At 62.3% G+C, this 26,693-nt stretch overlaps 3 protein-coding genes across 12 annotated transcripts; 2 read left to right on the forward strand and 1 right to left on the reverse strand.

The window, feature by feature from the left end:
* Positions 1-1,029: 1,029 nt before the first annotated feature.
* On the reverse strand, positions 1,030-8,400 carry YTHDF1 (YTH N6-methyladenosine RNA binding protein 1). 3 transcript variants are annotated; one of them, XM_040988266.1, is made up of 5 exons: positions 8,261-8,400; positions 8,084-8,111; positions 7,502-7,581; positions 3,479-4,948; positions 1,030-1,201 (listed from the first exon to the last, which is right to left on the reverse strand). In XM_040988266.1, exons 1-5 carry the CDS (start codon positions 8,285-8,287, stop codon positions 1,175-1,177), a joined length of 1,632 nt encoding a protein of 543 aa, XP_040844200.1. In that variant the 5' UTR covers positions 8,288-8,400; the 3' UTR covers positions 1,030-1,174. The 3 variants fall into 3 exon arrangements, with proteins under 3 accessions (XP_040844200.1, XP_040844198.1, XP_040844201.1); XM_040988264.1 differs by having other exon boundaries at positions 3,470-4,948; XM_040988267.1 differs by having other exon boundaries at positions 3,470-4,948; positions 7,502-7,772; positions 8,261-8,289.
* Positions 8,286-17,626, forward strand: BIRC7 (baculoviral IAP repeat containing 7). Its single transcript, XM_040988180.1, has 9 exons — positions 8,286-8,620; positions 11,048-11,174; positions 13,479-13,704; positions 13,961-14,060; positions 14,234-14,315; positions 14,414-14,450; positions 15,204-15,275; positions 15,787-15,991; positions 17,563-17,626. The coding sequence occupies exons 1-8, from the start codon at positions 8,286-8,288 to the stop codon at positions 15,984-15,986; spliced, it is 1,179 nt and encodes a 392-aa protein (XP_040844114.1). The 3' UTR covers positions 15,987-15,991; positions 17,563-17,626.
* ARFGAP1 (ADP ribosylation factor GTPase activating protein 1) lies at positions 16,555-25,205 on the forward strand. Of its 8 annotated transcripts, none has more exons than XM_040988283.1 (13): positions 16,555-16,632; positions 17,563-17,626; positions 17,968-18,077; positions 18,310-18,481; positions 18,707-18,807; positions 21,146-21,232; positions 21,463-21,559; positions 21,965-22,021; positions 22,282-22,314; positions 23,171-23,227; positions 23,892-23,951; positions 24,318-24,394; positions 24,592-25,205. In XM_040988283.1, exons 2-13 carry the CDS (start codon positions 17,567-17,569, stop codon positions 24,917-24,919), a joined length of 1,239 nt encoding a protein of 412 aa, XP_040844217.1. In that variant the 5' UTR covers positions 16,555-16,632; positions 17,563-17,566; the 3' UTR covers positions 24,920-25,205. The 8 variants fall into 8 exon arrangements, with proteins under 8 accessions (XP_040844217.1, XP_040844211.1, XP_040844209.1 ...); XM_040988275.1 differs by lacking the exon at positions 16,555-16,632 and adding an exon at positions 22,820-22,849 and having other exon boundaries at positions 17,555-17,626; XM_040988276.1 differs by lacking the exon at positions 16,555-16,632 and adding an exon at positions 22,820-22,849 and having other exon boundaries at positions 17,555-17,626; positions 24,324-24,394.
* Positions 25,206-26,693: the final 1,488 nt, after the last annotated feature.

Raw genomic sequence — 26,693 nt, forward strand, 5'->3', positions numbered from 1 at the left:
GCCTTCCTCCTGCTGACCTCAGGAGGTGGGGCACTGTGTCTCACCCAGAAGCCTTCACAGGCCGTCACACAGGGTAAGCGGCCAGGCACTGGAGGACGAGGCGCGCCGGCAGCCTCCCTTCACCCCACTAACCATCCTGGCTGGGAAGGGCAGAACTGTCTGCAGTGACGTTTCCATTGTCTTTCCCTAGACCTCCCCCCTCCCTACACTTAAGGTCTGTGTAATTTGTTGGTAAATTTCACGCCACCAGAACACTGCTGAGCTACTCAGGTCTTAGGGCAGCAACTGGGCCTGCGTCAACCGCAGAGGCTGGGGTGGCGTCCAGCTTTCTCCAAGTTATGTGGGACAACCATGAAGCAGAGCAGGGAGGTCACCCCAGCACCCCCACACCAGAAGACCTGCACCACTCCAGGTTGTACACACACTCCAGGCTGTGGACACACACACACAAGACAACGTGGGGCTCACAGGCTGTGGAGACACACACACACACACACCCAGAACAATGTGGGGCTCACAGGCCTGGACACACACACACACACACACACCCAGGACAACGTGGTGTTCACAGGCTGCAGAGTGCATGGACGCAGGGGTGTTTACCACCTGTCAGGCCCAAGCAGCCGCTGTGGAGATGGGGCACCCGGTATAGCTCCCCAGAGCTTGGCAACTCTGGATGCCAACAGTCCTTAGAAGGAGTCTACTCTAGGACAGTGAGGAACCGACATGGGTGGCAGAGCGGGTGTGGGGCCTGCTGACCACAGGCCTCGAGCCTCCCCTGCCGTGAGGGGGGCTACCAGCCGCATGGGAGCAACAGGGCAGGGTCTGCGTGGCTTATCGGAACGGACGGGCGTGGCCAGCGGGTGACCCTCCTCGGGGCCTGTGGCAGGGAAAGCAGGTGATAAAAAGGACCACTGATCATCATTTCTACCAAAATAAAAAATAAAACCAAATTCACTCAGGGAGCCCTGGGTTTCCGCTTGTCCTCCAGGATACCCCTTCCATGTGAGGTCAGTCTGACTGGTAAGCTGACAAGAAAAATACTCCTTTATTGGTGAGCTCTACATAGTGTCACAGAGCGAGCAGACTCGGATCCCTCGGACGCCGCCCGGCGCCAGGCCCGGGCCACCCTGCGCAGCCCCACGCCATCGGGACCTGTGCTGTAGCCTCGTCCTCACTGCTTGCTGCGGTTCTGCCGTTCCTGGGAGGAGGAGGAACAGGCGGTCAGGAGAGGGCATACAGGGACACGCACAGCCAGATGCTGCGATGCGTCACCCCCTCCGTGCTAGGGGCTCAGCCCCCAGCCCCCCAAGGCAGCAGGTGCCAGACATCCAGGCAGTACCTGGGTCCTTGCCACTCCGGGCTCTGGCCTAGTCGAGCGCTGCTGCTTCAGGCAACTGGGGCGTGAGCAGAGTGTGCAGGGCATGACAAGCTGGGGCCCTTCCCGGACCAGGCCAGCCAGGCCGGGACTGCCCCACACGTGGCTTCCACCCACTTGGGTCTCCCTGTAGACCTCACCCAGACCCCTTCAACGGAGACACAAAAGGCAACAACACTAACACCTCAAGGGTAACCTCCCTCAACTGTCAGGCACGGGCTGTGTGTGTCTTCAGGGCAACGGGCAAGGCGCTCCCCTCACTCCTGGTGCCGGGCTCTGGGAGAGCGCCAAGGCCGCAGGCTGGAGTTCATGTTCCTTCCCACCCTCTAGTTTAAAACTAAAACAATTACATATTCTCTATTTAGCATTCTTTAAAACTGCTTAGGGGGCCCGGCGCAGTGGCCTAGCAGCTAAAGTCCTTGCCTTGAATGCACTAGGATCCCATATGGGTGCCAGTTCTAATCCCAGTGACGCCACTTTCCATCCAGCTCCCTGCTTGTGGCCTGGAAAAGCAGTGGAAGACGGCCCAAAGCCTTGGGACCATGCACCACAGCTGCGTGGGAGACCTGGAGGAAATTCCTGGCTCCTGGCTTCAGATCGGCAAAGTACTGGTCGTTGCACTCACTTGGGGAGTGACTTGATGGACAGATCTTCCTCTCTGTCTCTCCTCCTCTCTAATTTTCCAATAAAAGTAAAATAAATCTTTAAACTGCTTAGGGGTTGCTGTCATGACTCAATAGGCTAAACCTCTACCTCACAGCCAACACCCCACTTGGGCTGATTCGTGTCCCAGCCGCTCCACTTCTGATGCCGCTCCCTGCTGTGGCCCGGGAGAGCAGAGCAGACTCCCGGCTCCAGAGGGGCTCAGCTCTGGCCAGTGAGGCTACTTGGGCAGTGAACGGCAAGTGGGAAGTTCTGTGTCTGTCTTGTCAAACTCCACCTTTAAATAAAAATCAATAAATCTTTGGGGAAACTTTTTTTTGAAGAAATTCTTGGGACAGGCAGCACAGTGTATGTGCTTAACCCAACTGACACGGCAGTGCTGCGGTTCAAGCTGACTCAAGCACATGGACGGCCCCAATTCTGCTTCCCAATTCCTGACAGTCTGGTACTGCCAAGGCAGCGCCTGGGTGGGCATCTCCCACCAGGAGACGGAGCTCCCAGGCCCCAGCACCCGGGCAGTGCACTGGCTGCTGGGAGAGGGCTTCAGCTGGGGCACTTGCTGAGCCCACCTCCCTTCGGCCCACATGCACCTGCCCTTCAACACAACTTCCCTTCGCTCAGGAAACCAAGACAGCTACTGGAGTGCGGGCAGGCTCTGCCTGCACAGCCTCCGACGCCTCCTCCCAGCCCGCCTGGGAGCCACTGGCCCCTGGGCCAGAATGTGTCAGTGTGAGCCACGCTCCTGCCATTGGGAGCACCCAAAGAAGGAGCTTGTATGGGCCCAGCATGGCAGCCTGTTGGTTAAGTCCTTGCCCTGCATGCGCCAGTTCATACCCTGGCTGCTCCACTTCCCATCCAGCTCCCTGCTTGTGGCCTGGGAAAGCAGTCGAGGACGGCCCAAAGCCTTGGGACCCTGCACCCGTGTGGGAGACCTGGAAGAAACGCCTGGCTCCTGGCTTCTGATTGGCGCAGCATCAGCCGTTGCACTCACTTGGGGAGTGACTCAGTGGAAGGAAGATCTCCCTCTCTGTCTCTCCTCTCTCTGAATATCTGATTTTGCAATAAAAATAAACAAATCTTAAAAAAAAAGTTTCCAGACAGCAGATCCCCAGCTTCTTAAACAAAACTAGAAGTGGCCTGCAGAGTGACCAGGGTCAGCCAATGCTGCCCCCGGAGGTTGAGCCAGCCAGTCCTGAGCAGCAGCAGGGCCGCTGTGTCCTGTGTGCTCCTGTTTCGACCAAAGCTGCAAGTTCAAGATCATCATCATCTGTCAGAACAATCAAGAAATCCCTGCCAGGCCCACAGCCCAGGATCACCTCTGGAAGTGCCCCCATGGGTCCTCTTGGTGGCACTGGCAGGAAGAGCCCCGCTCGCTGCCACACAGCCTCTGCCCCCCCGCCCGCTGCCACACAGCCGCCCGGAAAGCACCTTGCGTACCTCCTCCTCCTGGCGCTTCTCGTAGTGAGAGAAGTCATCGAAGATGGAGGTCGTGTGCTTGTAGGAGGCGATGACCCGCAGCACCTGCTTGGCCTTCTCCAGGGGCACCTCCTGCGTGTCGCGCGAGTTGGTGACGGGTTTGTTGTCATTGTTCTCCAGCCTGATGTGCCGCAGCTGGTTATTGGGCACATCCTTGACAAAAATCCACTTCACGTCAAACTTGCCCTTCCATTTGTCCTGGGACCAGACCCCCGCACTGGTGCCGTAGTCCACGGGAGACTTCATCTCCGCCACCCCGCAGAAGTGCCCGCTCCCGTTGACGCTGAAGAGCAGGTAGACGGGGCTCTTGCTGCCGGAGGCGCGGAAGGCGCTGTCCAGGCGCCGGTTGCCGTGCTCTGTGCTGCACCAGATGGAGTACTTGATGGAGCGGTGGATGTCGTCCTCAGAGTAGCTCTTGATGATGAAGGCGCGGCCGCTGCGCAGGTTCCAATCGAACTCCTTCGGGTTGTAGCTGTGCGCGGCTTTCAGCTTCTCAAGCACCGGGTGTGAGTCCGCGCTTGCGCCAGAGCTGGCCTGGCCAGTTCCGGGACCATTACTGTCTCTGCCGGCCCCTCCACCCTGCCCAAACATTGCATTCCTATTGCGGGGGGCTACCCAGCGTGTCGGGGGTGGTGGCTGAGGGCTCGGCTGCTGCGGATGGGCCGACAGGGGAGGCTGGGGGGCAGCCTGAGGGCACGGAACCTGCTGGGGCACCGGGGTCTTGGGCAGGGACCCCTTGTGGTCCCAGGTGCCGATGTCCATGTTATGCTTTAGGGACGGAGGCAGAAGCACGGCCCCCATCACAGACCCACCCTTGCCCTTCGTCTTGGGCTGTGCTTTCGCAGGTTTGCTGGCGATGGCAGCCCATGAGGCTGGCTTTGACACCGGCATACTGACGTTTGCCGCACCACTGGCAAGGACACCAGCCAGCGTCACGCTACTGGCCACAGAGCCCACAGTCTTGATGGCAGAGGCGGCAGCATCCCCAATCTTCAGGCTGACCATGCCTTGCTGTAGGCTGTTCCGGCCAGGGGCCTTGCTGAGGGTGTCGCCGTGGAAGCCTGCCTGGCCCTCCACCACTGTGCCCCCCAGTGAACTGGGCGGGTAGGTGTAACTGCTGCCGTACGCCGAGCCCTGAGCCTGCTGCCCGTGGGACCCGGCAGTGCCCCACGTGGAGAAAGCCGGGTTCTCAGGGAAGAAGTTGAACCTGTGCTGGTAGAGGTTGCTCCCGAGCCCCCCTGGCTGCCCAAAGATGGCATCGTGCGCAAAGTGGTGGTCTCCGTTACTAAGCTGTCCGTAGGTGGTGAGGTACGGGATCGGAGGGTCCCCCGCAGTGGACCACGGTGCCTCACTGAGGGAGTAGGGGAAGCCGATGGACGGTGGGTAGTAGCTGGACAGGTAAGGGTCGTTCATGGAGGGGTAAGTGTTACTCTGTGGAAACAAGCACACGCCCAGTCAGACCACCTTGGCCACAAGAGACCCTGGAGACGCCAAGCACGGCCTGCCAGCCACACACAGACTGAGCAGGACTCAGACCCGGGCCTGGGCTACTACCACAGGAGCAGAGTTGGGGGCACCCAGGCTGCCGACGCATTATACACCGCCGGCAGGGGCCCACAGTGAGGTCATGCGAGCCAGCCGAACCACTCCACGCGCATTGCCAAGGGATCTAAAGTGTGGGAGAAGGCCTGTGTGGCCAGCAGCCAGCCGCGGGGCTCAGAGCTGTAGGTTGGCACTCACCCTCTGGGAGGGCCTAGCCCACGGAGCACCGTGTTCGCAGGAGCCAACAATCCTGGGCTTCCTCACAGGGGTGCAGGCAGACTGCAAAGCTTTTGTTGTTGGCCTGGGGCAGTGACCTAGCAGCTAAAGTCCTCGCCTTGAATGCTCTGGGATCCCATATGGGCGCCTGTCTAATCCCAGTGACACCGCTTCCCATCCAGCTCCCTGCTTGTGGCCTGGGAAAAGCTCCTGACTCCCGGCTTCAGATCGGCATAGCACCGGCTGTTACAGTCACTTGGGGAGTGAATCATCAGATGGAAGATCTTCCTCTCTGTCTCTCCTCCTCTCTGTATATCTGACTTTGTAATGAAAATGAAAATAAATCTTAAAAAAAAAAAGGTTTTGATGTTGTTGTTTTGCTTTTTTAAGTCTTCTTTATTTATTTGAAAGACGATAGGAGGAGGCCTTCCACCTGGCGGTTCAAGAGGCACTGGGTCGGAGGTAGAGTGGCGGCTGCAACCAGCCCCTGCACGGGCCGTGCGCAGTGCTGTCCCCAAGAGCCGAGGCCGATGTCGCTGCAGTGTGCTAAGCTCCAGCAGGAGGCGTCCGTCCCCCTTAGAGTGACAGACAGTTCAACTCCCAGCTGCAGTTACCCAGCTCCTTGCTGAGGCACGTGGGAGGACAGCTGGTGGCTCAGGCCCGAGGCCCTCCTACACGCGTGGAAAACCCAGACGGGTTCCCAGGTCCCGCTTTTGGCTTAGTGTACACAGTTCCTGGCTACTATGGCCATTTGGGGCGTGAACCACTGGGCAGAAAGTCACTGTGCCTTTCAAATCAACAACAAAACACTTTGACAGTGGCTAGACAGGAGCTGATCCCGTGGCACAGTGAGTAAAAGCCACCACCTGCAGTGCCGGCATTCTATAAGGGCACTGGTTCAAGTCCTGGCTGCTCCACTTCCAATCCAGTTCCCTGTTCCTAAGCCTGGGAAGGCAGCGTGGCCCCTGAGTCCACATGGAAGCCCTGGGAGAAGCTCCTGGCTTTGAGGAGGCCCAGCTCCAGCTGCTGCACTCATCGGGGAACTAAATCAGCGCATGAAAGACCTCTTTATTTTTCTTTTTTTAATTTGTATGTTTCCAATCAATTTCACCAGCGGCCGCAAGGACTTCGCCCGCCAGGCTCCATGAATGGCATCGCCCAGCAGCACCACTGCTGCCTCACAGCCTGCAAGCTGCTCCTCTTGGCCTTGCCCGTCCACGCCTGCCTCCATCCCACAGCTCAGCCATCACCCCGCCTTATTTCCTCCACCACCTGACAGAACATCAGCTTCGTGGGCCAATTCAAGGCGAGGACTCTAGCCACTAGGTTACCACGCTGGGCCCATTAACTCATCTTTTTAAGTTATGCTCTCAAACACTGAGGAAGCTGTACTTCATACATTTCAGGGGCTGGCGTGGTGGGACAGCAAGTCAGTATCATGAACCCATATGCGAGCACACCGCACGGCCCTGGGCGACGACCCTGCCGCTGCTGCCCTGTGGGAAGCAGGCCGAGGCGGGGAAGCCTGCCCGCTGCTCTACCTCTCCAACGAGTAAACCTGTTCACTGGACACACGTCAGTCAGCACAGCTCCCGCTCAGTGTCTGGGCAGAACACTCCCATCGCATCAACTGCACCATGGGTGGAAGACGGGCACTGCCCAGCAGAGCGCCTGACTCCGTCCTCACCTCCAGCCACAGGCTCCTCAGCCCGAGGCTCAAGCACCGCTGATGGCCCTGGGCGGGAGGGAAAGCACGCTGGATGCCACAGGCCTGGCACACAGCAGCAGGGCTGGGACGCCTCTACAATGCCCTCTCGCCACACCATGTCAGTTAACCTACACAGGTCAGAGGCCTAGGGGGTCCAGTCACAAAGTTTTACTGGTGATCCTTCTCCAAGGGAGAGGGGAGCATCCAGGGGTGCGGGGCTGCAGGGCTGTGGGGCTGCGGGGAGCCACGGCCACACTTGGCACAGCCAGCTGCAGTCCCGGCCCCTGACCCTGGCTTTCTGCTGGTGTCACACTGAGCCACAATGGCGTCTGCCATGAGGGCGAGTGGCCCCAACCTGGCGGCAGGCATTCAGCCGCGGCCTCACACCGCAGTCTCTCAGGCCCAGGCCTGCACCCTGGCTCTCACCTTGACTTTGGCAGCATCCTCTGCCACCTGCCCCGTGTCCCGGGCGGTGGGCACAGGATGGTAGCCGACAACCAGCCTGGGGAGACACTCACCTGATTCGACAGTCCAGACAGATAGGGCTCCAAGTCGCCGTCGGGCACCGCGTCCTTCTGAGGCAAGGAACCAGTGGGCACTGGAACAGCAAGTCGCACAACACGGCCTCTTCCGTGAGTCCCCGCCGGCAGTCAGCTCAGCGTCCCTCCCTTGCTACAAGCGGGGCCCGGCCAGTGCCCAGCTCAAGTCCCAAGGGAGGCAGTGCGAGCCACCACCTCGCTAAGGCGCTGACCAAGCAAGCTACTGGCAAGGTAACACCAGCAACCACACCTAGGTTTTGGTAAAACGGATAGCACCTGAGATCTACACTAACACTGTGGCCCCCAGCCCAGCCCCGTGGCTCCCCCGTCCCTGACCCCCAGCCCAGCCCCGTGGCTCCCCCGTCCCTGACCCCCAGCCCAGCCCCGTGGCTCCCCCGTTCCCCGTCCCTGACCCCCAGCCCAGCCCCGTGGCTCCCCCGTTCCCCGTCCCTGACCCCCAGCCCCATGGCTCCCTGCCCCCCGTCCCTGACACCCCCCCAGTCCCCTGTCGCTTACCCTCTGCCCCCCGACCCCCAGGGCGCCTCGCTCCGCCCCGCTCACCTCCTTTAGTTTCTCGTCCTTTTGTTCTCTGCACCGCGCCGGCCGGACGCACCCGGAGGAAAAAGACCGAGTTACTGTGGGGAGAACCCGCTCCCGGCCCGCCCCGAGGCACCGAGGCCAGCCCGGGAAGGTGCCCGCTGCTCCTGACGGGCCACGAGACCCGAAGCCCGACCCTACCTGGGGGTCCACGCTGGTGGCCGACATGCTGCATCGACTCCGCCGGGCAGGGCCGGCCTGTCACCGCGCGGACCGCGACGCCCAGCCCCGGGCGCGGCGGGCGGAAGGCTCGCGGGGCGGCGGGCGCCGGCTCCAATGGCGGCTGCGGCGGCGGCAGGAGCGAGGCTCGGCGTCAGCGCGCGCGGGGCAGGCCGGGAGCGGCGCCCTGCCGTCGCACCGGAGCCTGCGCACCCGCGCCCCGCGGGATGCATTTCGCTCCCGAGTCCCAAAGTCGCGCGGCGGGGGCGGGGTCCTGGGTCACGTGGCTGCGCCCGGCGAGTCTGTGAAAAGCGCCCGTGCTCCTTCCGTGTTCGAGCGGGGGTGGAGGGGACATGGCGCCGGGGGCGGTGCAGCCCTGCTGGGTCAGGCGGTGGTCGCGGCCGGGGGTCGGGACCGCAGGGCACCCTGGGCTGCTGTGCTTCCAGTCTCGGCAGGACTTTAGGGCCCGGCACGGTAGCCTAGCAGCTAAAGTCCTCGCATTGCACGCTGCAGGATCCCATATGGACGCCGGTTCTAATCCCAGCAGCTCCACTTCCCATCCAGCTCCCTGCCTGTGGCCTGGGAAAGCAGTGGAGGACGGCCCAAAGCTTTGGGACTCTGCTCCTGGCTTCCAATTGGTGCAGCTCTGGCCATAGCGGCCACTTGGGGAGTGAACCATCGGAACTTCCTCTCTTTCTCTCCTCCTCTCTGTATATCTGCCTTCCCAACACAAAGAAATAAATCTTAAAAAAAAAAAAAAAAAAAAGAGGAATTTAGCTGCTAGACTACCGCGCTGGGCCGGGTCCCGTGCTTCTGTTGCAACGCATGCTGCACCAGCGTCAGGAGCGGGCAGGCAGAGGCCAGCAGTAGAGGGAGGGCTCCTAGCCATCAGGGTGGCACCCAGGGGATGCTGCTGCGCCTGGCCACCCTGCTGGCTGAAGGGGGCAGGCTCATGAACTGCAGTTCACCCTCGCCAGGATAACCACACCCTACATAACTGTCTGCATAGATCCCATTCCTGTACGGCGTGAATTTGGGGTTCACTTGTGAGTTCGCTACTGAAGTGCCCCCACTCTGGCTGAGTAGCCTGAGGCGGCAGCATCCAGACAGCTAGCTTCCCCCTCCCCTGGGTGGGAGAGGGGCCAAGGGCAGGTGGGTTCCTGAGACAGCTGGGAGCTCAGCTCTTACTCATTTCATAGTCGTACAGCCAACTGGTTTACAAGAAAATATCATCTGTACTCCGAGTGTTAGGTGGAGGCCGAGGCGCCCAGCCCTTCCGAGGGAGCCTGGCAGTGGGTGTGTGTCTACCCACTGCTCTCTCGTCCAGTTCCTGACACACTGATGGGAGTCTGCAGCCCCTGGTGGTCCACACCGCAGCCCACACCTCCCTCTTGCAACCCTCTGACCTGCCAGCACCCCCCCTCCTCAAAGGGCTGGCAACACACACTGCCCACCGGATAGCATCACCTGCCCTCCTGTTCCCACCCCCTTGGTGCCACTCATAGGCTGGTTCAGGTAGATGGGCTCCTTTTGGGCCCCCACCCACCCGTGCTGGGGGCTGCTTCACCCTTGACAAAGCCTCAGAAAGGATCCAGGTGTGGGCATGTACAGCTGGGTGACAGGAAGCTGCCCCCAGCACCCCCGTGAGTTGGCAGCAGCTCTTCCTGTGCCCCAAGGACACTGCCTGGTGTGTGTGTGGGGGGGGACCCCAGGCTGAGTGGGTGGGGCTGCAGCCTTCAGGAAGGGGTGATGCACCTGGGCCTGGCGGAGCCCCGGACACTGAGGACCCTAGGGCTCTACCAGAGGTTGCAGCAGAGTGACTAGGGTGACCGTCGGTGGGGCGTGTGGAGAGGGACCCACTTGAGGCGATTCACAACCTGCACCCAGAACAACAGGCAGTCCAGCAAGGGAGGGGCCGCCATGGCTGGACCCGCCTGGGCCAGATGCCAGGGAGGGCAGGGCTGAGCCCCAGCAGGCGGGGCGTTGAGGGCTCACCCGCTGCAGCCCTGCCAGGGAGGAGAAGGTGTAGTGTGTCTGTCACAGTGTGTCGCACGCTGTGTGGCTCGCTGGCGGCTCTGACATCCATTCCGGCCCACTCAGCGTCTGGTTCCCCCTGGCCAGTGGCTGTCAGGAGCCGTGTACTATAGCCACACTGAAGCCATTTTGAATATAGAACTATGGGCCAGTGGAAAATCTCCCGCTGGCTAGATGCTTGGGAAAGAAGTTATGAAACTAATCACACGCTTAGCTTCAACTGTTTCTAGCAACTGTTTTAGAATGTGATTTATGCTGTACCTGCCGACATCATGTTACTGATTACCTATGCTATTGTTGATGTGGTGACTGCTCAAGAACAATCGGTCTGGAGACCATGGCTTGCGTCCTAGTTTCTCCTTTCCTCCCTGAGCCTTAGTTACTGAAGAATATAAAAACCCTCAACTAAAATCAATAAACTGACAGCTTGATCAGACATCCTGTCTTGCTGTCCATTCTTCGTGTCTCTTGTCCCCCAATCTCTCCTAGGTGGTTGCGACCCCCGTTGACTGTCCTGCTGGACAGGACAAGTGGCCACACAGGACACTCACCCACGGCCATCAGGGCACCCGCCTCACTCTGGCCTGCCTGAGCCTATGGCAGCCTAGTTCCTGGAGGCTGTATCAGGGCCATGTGCAGCGCTGTTGGCCTAGGGCGGAGACACATGCCAAGGATGCAGAGCCCTGGACCAGCCACCCCTCAGCACCACCTCCACACTTCTCGTCCCACGGGCAGGCTTGTGGGCGAGTCCATCACCTGTGATGGGGTCCAGCCCCAGTGCGCGGGCCCAGACCAGGGCTGCTTCGGGGACGACGTCGTGGACAAGCCTGGGGCTGTCACACACCGAGCCCCCTGGGGTCTGGCCCGCAGCTGTGGACACTCAGGGCCCCTTGGCGGTGGCTGGCAGAACGGTGGTCCACTGCTGGGTTGTTTGTTACCTCCTCTTTGGCCAGGAGAGGGAGCTCTAAGTCGGGTCTTGGAACCCTGGGCTGTGCCCACTTGGGTTGCTGCCTGCTCTGTGTGAACGTGTGTGTATGTGTGTGGGGGGTGACAGTGGTCGTGGTGACCATACACGGGGACGGAATTCCCCCAAGGTGAAGGGCCTGCAGCCAGGAGACAGACCCTGCCCTGTCACCAAGTTTGTAGGACCCCCAGGTCTGGGTACCAAGGAGCTCAGCTCGGCATCCCTTTTGGGGTTCCTGCCCCACCCCCCTGCGTAACCCCAAGAAGCCAGGAGCCTGTGTCTGGAGATTCCTGCCCACCCTGGCCACCCACACGAAGCCCCAACACTCCCCGTCAGAGGATAGCCCTGGAGTGAACTGGACCTCCTTGTAGAAGCTTCTGCCACACAGACCCCCAGCAGGACTGGGGAGGCCCCTCTGGTGCCCCAGGGATGACAGGAAGCAGGGCCTTGGTCAGTCAGCGTGCATGTTATGGTCCTGGGCTCTCGCCGCTCTGGAAGAGGCAACCTTGGCCTGGGTGACAGGCACTGGGCTTGCCACCGGCTGCTCTGCTTGGGAGCACAAAAAGTGGAGCTGTGTGGCCACTGGCCGGGGGATACAGTGGGGTGTGGCTCAGCTCCTCCACCCGCACTGGCATCACCCGTTTCCCCCGTCTCCAGTGAGTGCCAGGAGCAGGTGCAGGCCGCCGGCCATCTCACGCCCTGGCTCCCAGAGACCCTGAGTCACACAGCTGAGCCTCCTCAGTCCTGACAAGGAGCCAAGGCGTGAGCATGCAGGGAAGGGGAAGCAGGATCCTAAAGGAGCCGGCAGAGACGGGCAGGACTCTTGGTTCCCCTGCTCATCCTGCCAGCCCAGGAGCAGCCCAGCCGCCATCTCTTCCCTCCGTCTTCCCACGCTTTCCGGAACAGGCATGTGATGGCTATTTTTAGCTGCTGGTGATTACATAATCAACAGGAAGCTTGGGGGATGTCACACGAGGCACAGAGAGCAGACTGGGGGGACAGCTGAGGGTCCTGTGGGTGATGGCCCGAGGGGAGGGCCTCCAGCCCCTGCCCCAGGCTCCGTCCCACTTCACAACAACTTGTTCAGGAGGCCACATCCTCTGTTGCCCTGGAAAGTGGGGACCCAGGACCCCGCCCGCCGTCCGCAGAGAGGGTCTCCAACCCTTGTGCTTCTAGCAGACCTGGGCTCTGCCCCCCAGGAGCAGGTTGGCCCCACCCACACTCCGAGGCTGGGGGCCCCAGAAACTCCTTGCCTTGCAGGTTCCATGCCCCAGGCCCTGGGGTGCCCCAGCCAAGTGGGGGGAGGGGCACTGGGCAGCCAGGAGAGGAACAGCTGAACCCCAGCATGGCCTGGCATCCAGAGCCAACATGGTCCCTGGGAATAGAGTGTTGGGGACTGAGGGAGAGGGCAGCAGCATTAGGGCCAGCAGTGCAGCGAGCAGGTCCCAGGGGCTCCTAGAGGCCTAGGCCGGGGCAGGGGAGGAGGCTGCCAGGCCAGGGGAGCCCCTGGCGCTGGCCCCACCTGGCTGAGGAAGCTGTCAGCACCGACCAGGGCAGCCACCTCCTCTGTTCCTCATAGACTGTCCAGAAAGCCGCGTCGAAGGACGACCCAGGGGCCTGGGCTGCTCTCACCGGAGCTCCAGGCTGCTGGACTTGGTCCCGCCACGGTGGGTGCTGGCATCTGGGAGCGAGCAGATGGAGGATCTCCCTCTGTGTAACTTGGCCTTGCAAGTAGACCAAGTTGCTGCAAGATAACATAAACAGAAGGTTGCAGGTGTCCTGAGCCCTCACCCTGGCCCTGCTGCCCCAGGGCCCCTCCCCTTGTGGACCACGCGGAGCACAGCCTGAGCCTGTGCCTACCCCCCTCAGTCTTGCAGGGCCCCAGGCCTTGCTGCACACATGATCCCGGCTGACTGCCACCCTGCTGCCCCTGCAGCCTCCACTTCCCCGCTCCTGGGGCTCTGGTGGAGGCCCTGGCTGTGCCTGTGCTCATCGGCCAGCCAATGAGGGGGAGGCCAGCACTGTAGGCGTCAGTAGCACCAGGCGGGTGGGGGGGACGTGCTGGACACATTCCAGGACTGGCCAGAGCCAGCAGCTCCATGGTGCCGGAGCACAGGGTTAGGTGCTGGAGCCGGGGCCCCGCCTGGAGCCACTGGGCCTCTGGGGGGGCCCCTCTCTCCGAGGGTCCGTGTCCTGGCCCAGGATGCCCAGGGAGGCCACGACCAGGTGGACGGGCAGATCCTGGGCCAGCTGCGTGCCCTGACTGAAGAGGATGTGGAGGAGGGGGCTGGGAGCACTTGCCCCCCCGTGGGGCCGGCCTGCCCGGGCATGGGCTCTGAGGAGCTGCGGCTGGCCTCCTTCTGTGACTGGCCGCAGGCTGCAGGAGTGCAGCCCGAGCCACTGGCTGCTGCTGGCTTCTTCCACACGGGTGAACCTGGCAGTCGGCTGAGTGGGGCTGGAGGAGGTCAGGGGCGGGGGTGCCTGTGACAGCCCCACCTGTGGTCTCTGCTGCCCATGGCTCCGTGAGGGGCCCATGGGCACCCCCAGTGCAGCCACAGGCACCCCTGGGCACTCTCTCCCTGGGCCACCTCCAACAATGGCAAATGCCAGCTCAGCACGTTCCTGACCCAGACGCTAGGGGCCCCTCCCATGGGGCTGTGGGGCTAGCCTGTGTGTCCCCCCAGGTCAGCAGGACAAGGTACGCTGCTTCTTCTGCTATGGGGGTCTGGAGAGCTGGGACCATAGGGATGACCCCTGGACAGAGCACGCCAAGTGGCTTCCCAGGTAACAGCCTGAGCGCAGCTGGCCCCACCTTCCCTGCCCTGTGGGCTCAGGCTGTCTGCGGCAGCAGGTGCCAACTCGTGGGGGTCTCACTGCCTGCTGCGGGCTCCCTGACCTTGGGAGGGGGCCCTCAGAGAGCCCTAGGTCCAGCTCCAACTGTGGGGCCTCCCCCGCAGATGTCAGTTCTTGCTGCGCTCCAAAGGAAGAAACGTTGTGCACACCATCCAGACGGCACACTCCCACCTGCTTGGGTCCAGGGTGAGTCCCCCCTTTTGCCAGGACTCAGGACTCAAGACTGCAGGGTGGTGCCGAGGGACCCATTGCGCCCGCATGTCCTCAAGGAACACTCCTTCCAGGCACCCTGGGAAGAACCAGCAGCCGTGACCCCTGCCAGCGCCTCGGGAGAGGGCCACAGTGTGAGCCCCATGCTGTTCCCTTCTGTGGACACAGGTGCCCTGCAGGGGGGGATGGAAGGAGCTCCCAGGTGCCAATGCTACTCAGGAGGGGTTAGCTTTGGGGAGCTGAGAGTCACGGGTCCTGTCTGGTTTCCACAACTTCGGGTCAGTCTCTGTCTCAGCCAGCTGTGTGGCCAGGGGCAGGAGAGCTTCCACTGGTGCCCTGAGCCGTGAAGGTGGCCCTCCCTGGCAGTGTTCAGGGCCAGAGATGTCTTGGGTGTCTGTGGTCCTGCCCACTGCTGCCCAGGGTCAGAGAATCCGGTCTACCCTGCACTTCGTACCATGGGCCACAGCCTGGTGCTGCAGGATACCTGCTGGCTGCCTGCTTCTCTCCCACAACTTGGTGGCCCCTAGAGACCTGGAGCCAGTGCCCTAGGGCAGCAGAGGTGACCAAGCCCCAGGGCAAGAGCAGGGGTTGGGCAGAGAGGGCCAGAGGCACCTCTACCCCCTGGATGCCATCTCTCCCCTTGCTTCTCCCCTGCTCCCCCAGACCTTGTGGCCTCCCATGGAGCCCTGCGCTGCCCAAGGGACTGGATGCTGCAGCGCCTTGGCCCCTCCAGGGCAGCTGGAACGGGATGTCTAGGCTGTTTTGGGGTTACCTCCCCATTTCCAGGTCAGAGCTGGAGCTTACCAGCAGCCAGGCTTGTCTGGGCCTGGCTGGCGTGAAATCCGCTCTCCTGCCTTCTCGCAGCCCCCATCCGAGCCGACCCTGAGGTGCTCACACCCAGAAGACAGGCCCAGCGCGAAAGCCCCAGGGAGCCAGGTGCAGGCTCGGGACAATGTGGGAGGAGCCGGGCCGGCGGCGGGTGGGCGGACCGGCGGGCGGGTGGGCGGGGCCGGCGGCGGGTGGGCGGACCGGCGGGCTGGTGGGCGGCACCGACCGACGGGTGGACGGGCTGCAGGGCTCCCGGCTGAGGGAGCCGGCGGGTGGGCGGGGCCGGGCTCGGTGTGGGCGGGGCCGAGCTGCAGGGCTCCCGGCTGAGGGAGCCGGCGGGTGGGCGGGGCCGGGCTCGGTGTGGGCGGGGCCGGGCTGCAGGGCTCCCCGCTGAGGGAGCCGGCGGGTGGGCGGGGCCGGGCTCGGTGTGGGCGGGGCCGAGCTGCAGGGCTCCCGGCTGAGGGAGCCGGCGGGTGGGCGGGGCCGGGCTCGGTGTGGGCGGGGCCGGGCTGCAGGGCTCCCCGCTGAGGGAGCCGGCGGGTGGGCGGGGCCGGGCTCGGTGTGGGCGGGGCCGAGCTGCAGGGCTCCCCGCTGAGGACCCGTGGGTTCTCGGGCCCAGGAGCCGCGGCCACGGCGGTGGAGGAGCAGCTTCGGCGCCTGCAGGAGGAGAGAACCTGCAAGGTGTGCCTGGACCAGGCCGTGTCCGTAGTCTTTGTGCCGTGTGGACACCTGGTCTGCACCCAGTGCGCCCCCAACCTGCACCTGTGCCCCATCTGCCGCGCCCCCGTGCGCAGCTGCGTGCGCACCTTCCTGTCCTAGGCCGGGTGAGTGATCTGGTGTGCCGGGGGTTCGGTCACAGGGTGGGCGCGGGAAGGGGTCTCGGTCCCGGCCCCGCACAGCGTCCTGCGGCCTCTGCCCGCACAGGGCGGCTTGGCGGCTCCTCGGGCCCCAACTCCTCATTTGGACCCTCTGCCCCCAGACACTGCTGTGGTTGTAGAGGGGACAGCGCCCTGTCCGCACGCGTCCATCGCCCCCTGCTTGAGCGCTTGGATTGAGAATAAAGCACTGGCGCACGCAGACGGCACTGGCCTCTTTATTCCGGGAGCCTCGCTGTCCGCGTCCCGGCTGCAGACCCCCGTGTCCGGCTGCGAGCTGCAGGGGGTTCGGGGCCGGCAGCGCCGCCCTGCATTGGACACAGCTCCCCGCGAGCGCCCGCGGGCAGCGGGGACGGCCGGTGACCCTGACGGAGCTCGGGCTGCGGCGCAGGGAGACGGAGGACCCCGGCTGGCCTCCCAGGCCGGAAGGGACGGGCGTCTCCGTGGCGACCGGACCCGAGCGGGCGGAAGTCCCGCCCCGGCCGCTGGCGGCCTCCCGTGAGGCCTTGCAGCGCTCAACGTAGCCGGAAGCGGGTGACCGCCGGCCATCGGGCGCCGCGTCGTGGTCCCGGAGCCGGCCCGCCCGCCAGGTGAGCTGGGCCGCGGCTGCCGCCGGCCCCCGAGCGCAGGGGACCCTCCGCGGGAGGACCCGACCCCGACAGGCTGTGTCGGGGCTGCCGGGCCGGTCGCGTCAGCATGACATCACTCGCGGGCCCCGCGAAACTCCCTGACGTGTCGGGGAGTCTGGGCCACGTAGGAGCGACTGCAGCCCCGTCCGCGCTGCCTTGGGTCTGACCTAGAGGATGGCCCTGCGCCTCCATTGCAGGCGGCCAAGGGTGGGCGCGGCGTGGGGATCTCGGCTCCGGGGTGGGGGTCTTGGGCCCGGGGTGAGCATTGTGCTGGGGGTCTCGGCCTCGGGGTGGGCGCGGTGCGGGGGTCTCCGCCCCCGGGTGGGCAGTGTGCTGGGGATCTCGGCCTCAGCCACTTCAACGGCCTTGGTTCTCAGGTCACTGCGCCTGTGAGGAGTTGTCTACCAGGCCCCTATGGGCTGAGTCAGCCTGCAGGTGGAGGGCCCCCCTTCCTCTGGGGAGCGCTGTGTTTCCCACATGTGGATGGGCAGTAGGGCCAGCCTTGCAGGATCTACATGTCCTGGGTGGGAGAGCCGCCCCAGTCAGTGTGGTGGGGTCTGTGGCTCCTTGGAGATAAGATTTCCAGGAACTGAATGAGTCTGGTGGCTGGGTGAGTGCCCCGAGAGGCATGTTCTGGCTGGTGTGCCCTGGGCCCGTCTAAGTCAGGGGACAGAGAGGAGAAAGTGAAAGACAGACCTTCCATTGCCGTCTGGGTCTCCCACGGGTGTGCAAGGACCTAACACCTGAGCCACCCTCCACTGCTTTCCCAGAGTGTAAGCAGGGAGTTGGATGGGATCGGAGCAGCCAGGACTGGCAGCGCCAGCTGGTGTAAGCCAATGGCTCCTCGTTGGCCGTGTACTGGAGCCTGTGTGCGATGTTTTTTCTCTATAGAGCCATGGCCAGCCCCAGGACCCGGAAGGTTCTCAAGGAAGTCAGGGTACAGGATGAGAACAATGTAAGTGGCATGGAGTGTGCATGGCCACAGCCTGGGGATAGGGCAAAGGGCAGGGGTTGGTGGGCAGGGGGCGGAGGGCAGAGGGCAGGGCGTGGAAGGCAGTGGTGGGGGCAGGTGGCCAGGGCACCAGGCAGGGGCGAGGGCTGGCATGGGGGCCGGCCTTCCTGCAGTGAATGTGTCAGCCTGGCCTCCTGTCTGAGCCTTTTAGGCAGTGGGGTTTCTGGTGGCATCCTTGGCCATGCAGAGCTGCCCAGGGACCCCTGAGTCTGGTTTCTGGGGTTCATCGTGTGGTGTTGGGATCCCTGACTGAACCCTGTTGAGCCATGCGTGGCCTCCCGCAGGTCTGTTTCGAGTGTGGCGCGTTCAACCCCCAGTGGGCCAGCGTGACCTACGGCGTCTGGATCTGCCTGGAGTGCTCAGGGAGACACCGCGGGCTGGGTGTGCACCTCAGGTCAGTTCCCTGGCATGGCTCCCCTGGCCACCAGCTTGGCACTGAGGCCAGCCCTGCTATGGCGTGGCTGCCCTGACTTGGCGCTGAGGCCAGCCCTGCTATGGTGTGGCTGCCCTAACTTGGTGCTGAGGCCAGCCCTGCTATGGTGTGGCTGCCCTGACTTGGCGCTGAGGCCAGCCCTGCTATGGCGTGGCTGCCCTGACTTGGCGCTGAGGCCAGCCCTGCTTCGCAGCTTTGTGCGCTCCGTGACGATGGACAAGTGGAAAGAGGTTGAGCTGGAGAAGATGAAGGTTGGTGGCAATGCCAAGTTCCGGGAGTTCCTGGAGTCACAGGAAGACTACGACCCCAGCTGGTCCCTGCAGGACAAGTACAACAGCAGGGCTGCAGCCCTGTTCCGGGACAAGGTGGGCGGCCCCAGCCCTGCACCTGCTCTGCCGGGTCTGGCCGACGGGTGGGGGAAGAAGTGCAGCAGCAGGCCAGGTGGGCGGCCCTCACCCTGGCCAGAGACTTCTGGGACGTGTTATCCGGGTGGGGTCCCTGTGCTCTGGCCACAGCGAGGCTGGCCTCTGTCCACTGTGGCTGAAGGGCTGGGCGGGCTGTTTGTCCCTCACCCCCGTGTTTCCCGTCAGGTGGCAACTCTGGCTGAAGGCAGAGCATGGTCCCTGGAGTCATCGCCTGCCCAAAATTGGACCCCACCGCAGCCCAGGACACCTTCAGCCTCTTCCTGCCGGTAGCTCTGCCCCTCCCTCCCAGCCTCCCCAGGCCCTGCCAGGCCCTGGGTCAGGCCCACCCCTCTCCCTCCAGGCCCCGCCAGGCCCTGGGTCAGGCCTGCCCTTGTATGCCCAGGCCCCAGGTCCAGCCTGATCCCACTCCTAGGCCTGGTGGGCAGTGTGCCCAGGTGGTTGTGGGAGAAGTAGCCTTTTCAGAATGTCCAGTCAGCCCCACCAAGGTACGAGGGTGTGGGCGCATGCGGGCAGCATGCTGCCTCTCTGAGCTGTGTCTGCCATGTGCAGCCTGTGAGGCTCGTGCCCATCTGGGTGGAGGTTGATGTGGGTGAGATGGGCCTGGGAAGTGGCTGTGGACACCAGAGCCAGCCCTCCTTCCTTGGCACTCAGCCCTGACGGCTTCCCCCACAGCAGCTGCTGGACCTGCATTGAAGATGTTCTGCCAGTTAACTACTTTCCTTTTATTAAGACTTATTTATTTTGGGGGCCCAACGGCGTGGCCTAGTGGCCAAAATCCTTGCCCTGAGCATGCCGGGATCCCATATGGTCCCTGGTTCTAATCCCGGCAGCTCCACTTCCCATCCAGCTCCCTGCTTGTGGCCTGGGAAAGCAGTTGAGGACGGCCCAAAGCCTTGGAACCCTGCACCCGTGTGGGAAACCTGGAGGAAGTTCCAGGCTCCTGGCTTCAGATTGGCGCAGCACCTGCCGTTGTGCTCACTTGGGGAGTGAACCATCAGATGGAAGATCTTCCTCTCTGTCTCTCCTCCTCTCTGTATATCTGCCTTTCTAATAAAAACAGATAAATCTTTTTTTTTTTTTCTAGGTTGTTTTTTTTTGTTTTGTTTTGTTTTAAGATTTCTTTTTATTTGAAAGGCCAATTTTTTTTTTGATAGTTCATTAAAAATTTTATTTTCTCTGTTTCTTTTTTTTTTTTTTCTTATTAATAAATTTTATTTTGACATTCTTTACATAGTTAATTAGGGTAAGAAGGTTCGAGGGCTACAGGAAAGTGGATAATACTAGTATGTTTTCCATATTGTTAGCTTCATATTCAAAGGGGGGTATTTAAGGGAGAAGCCCACCCAATTTCCCACCCTCCCCAGGTCCCGGATATAGGGCATGCTCTGAGGTTCTTGCTCAAGTGGTCTTGATATTGCCACAGTTATGAATCACTGTCAATCTTGCCACTCCAAGCACTATGAGATCTTTGAAAAATCCACTGATTGACATAGTCCATCATAGCTGAGATGGTTGGTTGACCTGTTCTGTCTTCTCTCTTTTCTTCGTTAGGGTTCTGAGTCCAGCATTTAGATTAGGAAGATCTCCAAAGAAACTTCTTGTATGTGCTAACAAGTACAGGGCCTGGCACCGTCCATCGCTCCAATCAGCTGGTGGTTGCAATTCCTGGGTTGGTTCAAAAACAGATAAATCTTTAAAAAAAAAAAGATTTATTTATTTTTTATTGGAAAGGCAGACTTACAGAGAGGTGGAGAGAGAGGAAGATCTTCTGTTTGCTGGTTTACTCCCCACGTGGCTGCAACGGCCAGAGCTGAGCCAGTCCGAAGCCAGGAGCCAGGAGCCTCTTCCGGGTCTCCCACGCAGGTGCAGGGTCCCAAGCCCTGGGGTCGTCCTCGACTGCTTTCCCAGGCCACAAGCAGGGAGCTGGATGGGAAGTGGAGCTGCCGGGATTAGAACCAGCGTCCATATGGGATCCTGGCATATGCAAGGCGAAGATTTTAGCCGCTAGGCTACCCTGTTCGGCCTTGTTTAATTATTTTTAGAGGTTTATTTATTTTACTTTGAAGAGTTAAAACAGAAAGAGGGATAGAGCTCCTCCATCTTCTGGTTCATTCCTCAGACAGCCACTGTGGCTGGAGCTGGGCTAGTCCAAAGCCACGAGCTTCCTCCAGCTCTCATGGGGGTACAGGAGCCCCAGGCCCTAGGCCATAAAGAGGAAGCTGGTTAAGTGGAGCAGCTGGGACTTAAACCGGCACCCCTGTGGGGTACAGACACCACTGGCAGAGGATTGGCCCACTGTGCTGCTGTGCTGGCTCCATTTCTGCCCATTTTGAAAAGGACTGAGAGGCAGTGTAACAGCAGGGGAGCTTGGAGCTGCTGGTTCACTCCCCAGCTGGCTGCCAAATAAGGGCTGGGCCAGCTGAGGTGGGGCAGGAAGTGAAGTGGGGGAAACTGGACCCGAGGCAGAGTGGCTGGGCCCCAGGCCAGCTCCCTGCGTGCGCCATGGACACTGTCCCCACGGGCCTCACTGGCGCTGCCTGGGCTACTGTGGGTACCTGCCTCCCGCGGCCGGGGCTGGGTCACTGACGTGGCTCTTGGTTGTAGGGCCTCTGGGCAGCCTCAGAACGTGGGCGCCTCCTCAGAGAAGGCCTTCGAGGACTGGCTCAACGATGACCTCGGCTCCTGTCATGGGTGAGACCATGCATGCGTGGACATTTGGGTTGCTGGCTTCAGCTGGCCAGCCCCCATGTGATCCCAGATACCTCCTGGGATCTGCCCATCGGAGCTGTCCTCCCCAGAGCTGCCGGCAGCCAGCCCTGCTTGCTGGGGTCCTCCGGGGTGGCCAGTGGCCCTGTGCCTCTGTTGCCAGGCTCGGGCGCCGGCCAGCACCTGCTGCTATGTCTTGGCTGTCTGGTTTTCAGGGCCCCAGAGAACCGCTATGTGGGATTTGGGAACACGGTGCCACCCCTGAAGAGAGAGGATGACTTCCTCCACAGCGCCATGTCCTCCCTTTACTCGGTGGGTGCCCGGCAGCGTGCGGCCCCACGCCACATGCCAGCCCCACGTGGTGTCAGGCATTTAGTCCCTGATGTGAAACAGATGTTTGCATTTGGGTTTGTTTTCTAGAATTAACTTATCTGACAGGATGACAGAGTTCTTCTGGTTCAGGCTGAAGCCAGAGCTCCGTGCAGGTTCCCTGTGCAGGTGCAGGGGCCCACACACTTGGGCTATTCTCCAGTTCTGTCCCAGGCCACCAGTAGGGGCTGGTGTGGAAGTGGAGCAGCTGGGGTTGGAACCAGGAGCTGTATGCAGCGTGGGCCCCGGAAGGGCTTTTTGTTCTCAGGAGGCAGGATGCAGCACCTGTGTGCACGGGCATACTTCTTGTGGGTGCCCCATGTGCCATTCTCTTGTTACCTCCCCCAGGGCTGGAGCAGTTTCACCACCGGAGCGAGCAAGTTTGCCTCAGCAGCTAAGGAGGGTGTAAGTAGCTGACCCCAAGTGGCTGGTACCTGGCACATGGGCCTGAGGCCTCAGCTGCAAGTGCACGCAGGTGCATGCCCCGCGCCTCACTGGCAACTGGGCAGTGGGTCCTGTGAGCCTGCCTCTGGCCCTCCCGAGCACTAGCTGGTGATGGCGGGGAGGTTTCCCTCTGTCTACCTGCCCCCAGATCGTGGGGAGCGGTGGGTTGCAGAAGCCCATGTCAGGGTCTATAGCTGATTCATGGCCCATTTCTCTCCTAGGCTACCAAGTTTGGATCCCAAGCAAGTCAGAAGGTACCTGGGGAGAGGCTGCTGCACGTGGGGCCCTCACAGTCTGACAGCTGCCGGTTCTTCCTGGTTCTGGGGCCGTGTGTTCTGGGCCCAGGAGCAGGGCCACCCTCACTTAGCGGAATTGGAGGCTGTGTCTCCTCAGGTCCTCCAGACCATGGACACTGGTGTGGGGTGGGGCCGCCATGCAGTTGGGCTCTCCGTTGGGACACAGTGCTGGGGCGGTAGCTTCCAGTTTAGGTGGCGCTAGGGTGCAGCGTGACTGCCAGCCCCTGCGGGTGACCCATGGTCATTGCTGGGGTCCAGTGTCCTCCCCTGGCCCTGGCCGAGTCTCCAGGCCCTGCTGCTGCTGCCGTGCACTTCTTGGCACTGACTTCCTGGTCCTGTGGGGTTCCTAAAGGTGTGAGCTGGGGAGAGGCACAGGCATGTGGCCTCGGCGGGGCCGTGGGGGTCGTGAGAGCTGCTCCCACACCTGTTCTCTCTAACCTGTCTCCTTGCTGCCTGGGTCGAGTTGTGGGGTTCCAGGCAGGAGCCAGAGCCGGTAAAACCCTCACCCGTGGCGCATGCGTGTCCCATGTCCAAGGTGCATGTGTGCCCGTGGGCTGCTTGGCGGGATGCCCTTGCTGAGTCACTGTGGCCACTGGCTGGGGAGATCCCCTGCGCCCGCTCCCATCTCCCCTCCTCTCCCAGCGGCCAGAGGCCGTGTGTGCTCACTTGGTTTTCCTGTGACCCAACCAGCGGGTGGGCTCGAGGTCAGCTGTGCCAGCTGGGCCTCCAGGAACGGGGGCCTGACCTGTGGTCCCCTTGGAATATGGGGGGCAGCAGCTGCCAGCACTCATGCCAGCACCCCCCACCCCTGCAGGCCTCGGAGCTGGGTCACAGCCTGAATGAGAATATTCTCCGACCTGCGCAGGAGAAGGTAAGGGGGCAGCAGCGAGCTGCTGACCTGCTTGGGACCCCCTGCCTGACCCCTTGTTTCTGGTGGGGGCTGAGGGCTTTGTGGTTTGGGGGTCTGTCCCTGGTCAGCCCCCAGCAGCACAGCATGGTGGAGTCCCTGCTCCCCAGTGCTGTCCTCAGGTCTCAGACCCCGAGAGACTGAGATGAGAACTCGGAAGCACAGTCTGAGGGGTGATTTCAAAGTTGCTTGGGTGGGGCTTGGTGCAGGGCGTGGGCACTCAGCAGTGCTGACTGCTGGTACAGGGAGGCACTGGAAGGCGGCTCGTGGCTGGAGGGCCAGCCAGACCTCACTGGGTCCTGTGTGCAGCTAGCGTCCTCAGCCTAGCCCAGGTGCGTCTTGCACCCTCCTGGGCTCTGCCTCCTGTTCCCCCGCCAGCCTCTCCACTCCTGCGCCCACCCCCAGCCTCTCCCTTCCTGTTCCCCCACCAGCCTCTCCCCTCCAGCCCTCCCCTCCCCAGCCTGTCTGCTCTAGGCCCCAAGAGGCGGAGTTGGTGGGGGGGTTGTGCTCTGTGGGCTCAGGTTTGGAGCAGCTTGTGTGGCAGGTGCCAGCCCACGGGGGCCTGGAGACGCTGTGGGGCATGGGGCAGGCGTTTGCATGCTGCCCCATGGCGTGCTTTCCCCCATAGGTCAAGGAGGGCAGACTGCTTGAGGACATGTCCACTGGGGTCTCTCAGTTGGCGTCCAAGGTAGGGTTCTGCCGAGCCACCTCCACATTGCTCATACCCCAAGGGGCCAAGGCTGTGCCAGCGCCTGTGGCTTGCATGTGGAGATGGCTCGGTGGGGAGGGACTGTCAGCCACTAACCGTTTGCCACCTCTGTCCTTGCTGCCTGGCCGTTCCCGGGGTAAGTGCCTGTGTGCTGTCCCCCTGGGGCAGCCGCAGGAGCTGGAGGGCAGCCCTGCCGCTGTGAGCACACGTGTGTCCGAGCGTGGTGTGTGTGCTCTCTGTCCTTTGTGGACCAGGCTCCCTGGTGTCTGAATCCTGTGTGTGTGCGTATGTGCCTGTGTGTACGTGAGCGTATGGGGTGCCTGCTCAACCCTTCTCTGCTTCCAGGTGCAGGGCGCCGGCAGCAAGGGCTGGCGGGATGTTACCACCTTCTTCTCGGGGAAGGCGGAGGACTCCTCAGAGAGGTACGGGGCCAGCAGAGCAGGGCGGGCCTGGGGGCATCTAGGTTTTCCTGTTTCCACCATCGTTGCAAAGGCCTTGCCTACCCGTGGGTGACTGGCCATGGGCTTGGGTGGGCTGTGTCCTCTGCTGGGTGCTGAGCGGGTAGCAGGGCCAAGCGTGGAGCCGGGCAAGCCGTGACCCAAGCGCCCACCTCCCTCAGCGTTCCTGTGGGCCCCGGTGCCCGGGACGGTGGTGGCGATAGCCTCCAGAGTAGCAGCGCCCTGGACCAGAACTTCTGGGAGAGCTTCGGGAGCCCCGAGCCCCCCAAGGCCGCGTCCCCAAGCAGCGACAGCTGGACCTGCGCCGATGCCTCCACCGAGAAGCGGAGCTCAGACAGCTGGGATGTGTGGGGTTCGTCCAACCGCAACAGCAACAGTGATGGCTGGGAGAGCTGGGAGGGCACCGGCAGTGAGGCCAGGGTCAAGGCTGCCAAGAAGGCCACACCCCTGGCCCCTGCTGATGAGGACTGGGACAACCAGAACTGGTAGGGCCCGCTGTGCCAGCCCTCTGCTACAGTGACCACCACAGCTGCCCTTGCTCCTCATTCCTCCTGCTTGGCTGAGAGCAGCCATGGAGTGAAGATGGCACCTTGGGGCCAGCCCGCCTGCCTGGCATGGAGCGCCTGGCGCGTGGGGCAGGTGTGGGAGCCCAGGGCCTGGGGGTCAGTGCGTGATGCCACCAGGACCCTCCTGCCAGCGCCCTCTGCACAGGCACTTGGGGCGGGCAGGCAGGCGGGAGTGCAAGTGTTCGTGTCATTGAAATGTTTTTAACTCAGACTTGGCTCTCTGTCTTGCTGCCGAGGAGCCGGCTAGATGCTTGGAGGTGCAGAGTTGGAGAGCTTGGCCACTTCCCCTAGCTGGGCTGTCTGGACATGTCCTGCACAGCTCTTAAGCCAACGGGCCACAGACCCGGTGTGGCCAAGGCCCCCATCCCTCCCTCCCCTGTTGTGGCAGGAGCCTGGTGGCAGGGCTGTGGGCACTGTCTGACCCTAGAAGATGCTCTAGGGTGCTCTGTTGTCAGCCGAGCCTTCCCAGTGCCTGACCACACCTGTGTCCAGCTCCTCATATGGCCCCATCCCTTGCACGCTGGCCTTGCCTTCTCGTTGGCACGCGGGTCCCACCGGCCACCCGAGTGCCTTTCCTGCATCCTCCTGCCCTTCTCTCGCTAGCAGCATGGCGACCATACACTGATCACAGAAGGGCTGGGTCCCTACTCCTGGTGCTCCCTGGAGAGGAGGAGCCTCGGGGTGTCTTCCTTGGGAGTGTGGCTCTCGGCGGGGCTCTGCCCTCAGCCACATTGGAGGTTGGGCTGCTGCGATGGAACCCCTGGCAGGCAGGATGGCGCCTCAGGGCTCCTGTCAGGAGCAGCTTCCAGGGGCAGCCAGGCCCTGGTGGATTCTTGGATGCTCACTGGGGCCCATGGTTGTATGAGTCACCACCCCAGGCTCAGGGTCAGCCGCCCTGCCTGTGTACAGGGAGGAAGCAGACACCTCCATGCTGCAGGGGTGAGGCTGGGGCAGCAGCTGGAGCAGGGGAGGATGGGGTAGGGTCACACCCACCTGGGGACAGCACCTGTCGGGGCACAAGGCAGCTGGTGGTTGCTATGGATACATGGCATATGGATACAGGTGTGAGCAGGCACCACAGTGCTGGGCCAGGCTGGGTGCTTGCAGCCTGCAGTGACGAGAGCACAGTGGTCAGAAGCGTGCCCTGCTGTCCCTGCTGTCCTGACTGGCCCTTGTGTGCCAGTACGGGGTGGCGGCAGCAGGGAGAAGCTGGGCCCAGCCCCTCTTGGTGCTTGAGATGGGCGCAGTAGTGTCCTGGTCGCCGGTCCTGTTTCTCCCCAAGCTGGGCCAGCGTGGCCCTGTTGGCAAAGCCCCTGTGGACCAGTGGGGCAGCCTGATTTCTCCTGGTCCTGCGAGCCATCAGGGCTGAGCTGGGGCCTGGGGCCGTTGCACTTCTGCCAGCAAACCTGTGGAGGCTTCCTGTCTGTTGCCACACTGCCAGACCCTGCCCACCCTGGCCCCCACACCATGTCCAGTCCTGCCTGTCCTAAAAGTCCTGTATCTGTGTCAGGGGGCTGAGCCAGAGCAGGACAAGCTGCGGGAGGCTGGGGTGGGGGGTTTGGGGCTGAAAGCCATGTCCTGAGTGCAGAGGAGGCTGGGGTGGGGGCATGGGTGGAGTGCCCAGGACAACGGCTGCCAGCCCCAGGCACTCGGGGCCGGTGAGGGCATTCTGGCACTCGGGTTGGAGGAATGTGTCA

The sequence above is a fragment of the Ochotona curzoniae genome, unplaced genomic scaffold (assembly GCF_017591425.1).
Source record: "Ochotona curzoniae isolate NIBS_2020 unplaced genomic scaffold, NIBS_Ocur_1.0 contig_48, whole genome shotgun sequence".
NCBI classification, from domain to species: Eukaryota; Metazoa; Chordata; class Mammalia; order Lagomorpha; family Ochotonidae; genus Ochotona; species Ochotona curzoniae.

Bases quoted from the DNA above. Each gene is read 5' to 3' on its own strand.
- BIRC7 (XM_040988180.1), top strand. From the start codon at position 8,286: ATGCTGCATCGACTCCGCCGGGCAGGGCCGGCCTGTCACCGCGCGGAC. The intron at 8,621-11,047 runs GTGGAGGGGACA...TCCCACGGGCAG, and splicing joins CCTTCCGTGTTCGAGCGGGG to GCTTGTGGGCGAGTCCATCA. The intron at 14,316-14,413 runs GTGAGTCCCCCC...CACTCCTTCCAG, and splicing joins CCCACCTGCTTGGGTCCAGG to GCACCCTGGGAAGAACCAGC.
- YTHDF1 (XM_040988264.1), bottom strand. From the start codon at position 8,287: ATGTCGGCCACCAGCGTGGACCCCCAG. The intron at 7,582-8,083 runs GTGAGCGGGGCG...TTGCTGTTCCAG, and splicing joins AGGACGAGAAACTAAAGGAG to TGCCCACTGGTTCCTTGCCT. The intron at 1,202-3,469 runs GTGCTTTCCGGG...TCCTCCTCCCAG, and splicing joins AGGAGGAGGAGGTACGCAAG to GAACGGCAGAACCGCAGCAA.
- ARFGAP1 (XM_040988275.1), top strand. From the start codon at position 17,567: ATGGCCAGCCCCAGGACCCGGAAGGTTCTCAAGGAAGTCAGGGTACAG. The intron at 17,627-17,967 runs GTAAGTGGCATG...GGCCTCCCGCAG, and splicing joins GGGTACAGGATGAGAACAAT to GTCTGTTTCGAGTGTGGCGC. The intron at 23,228-23,891 runs GTAAGGGGGCAG...TTTCCCCCATAG, and splicing joins TCCGACCTGCGCAGGAGAAG to GTCAAGGAGGGCAGACTGCT.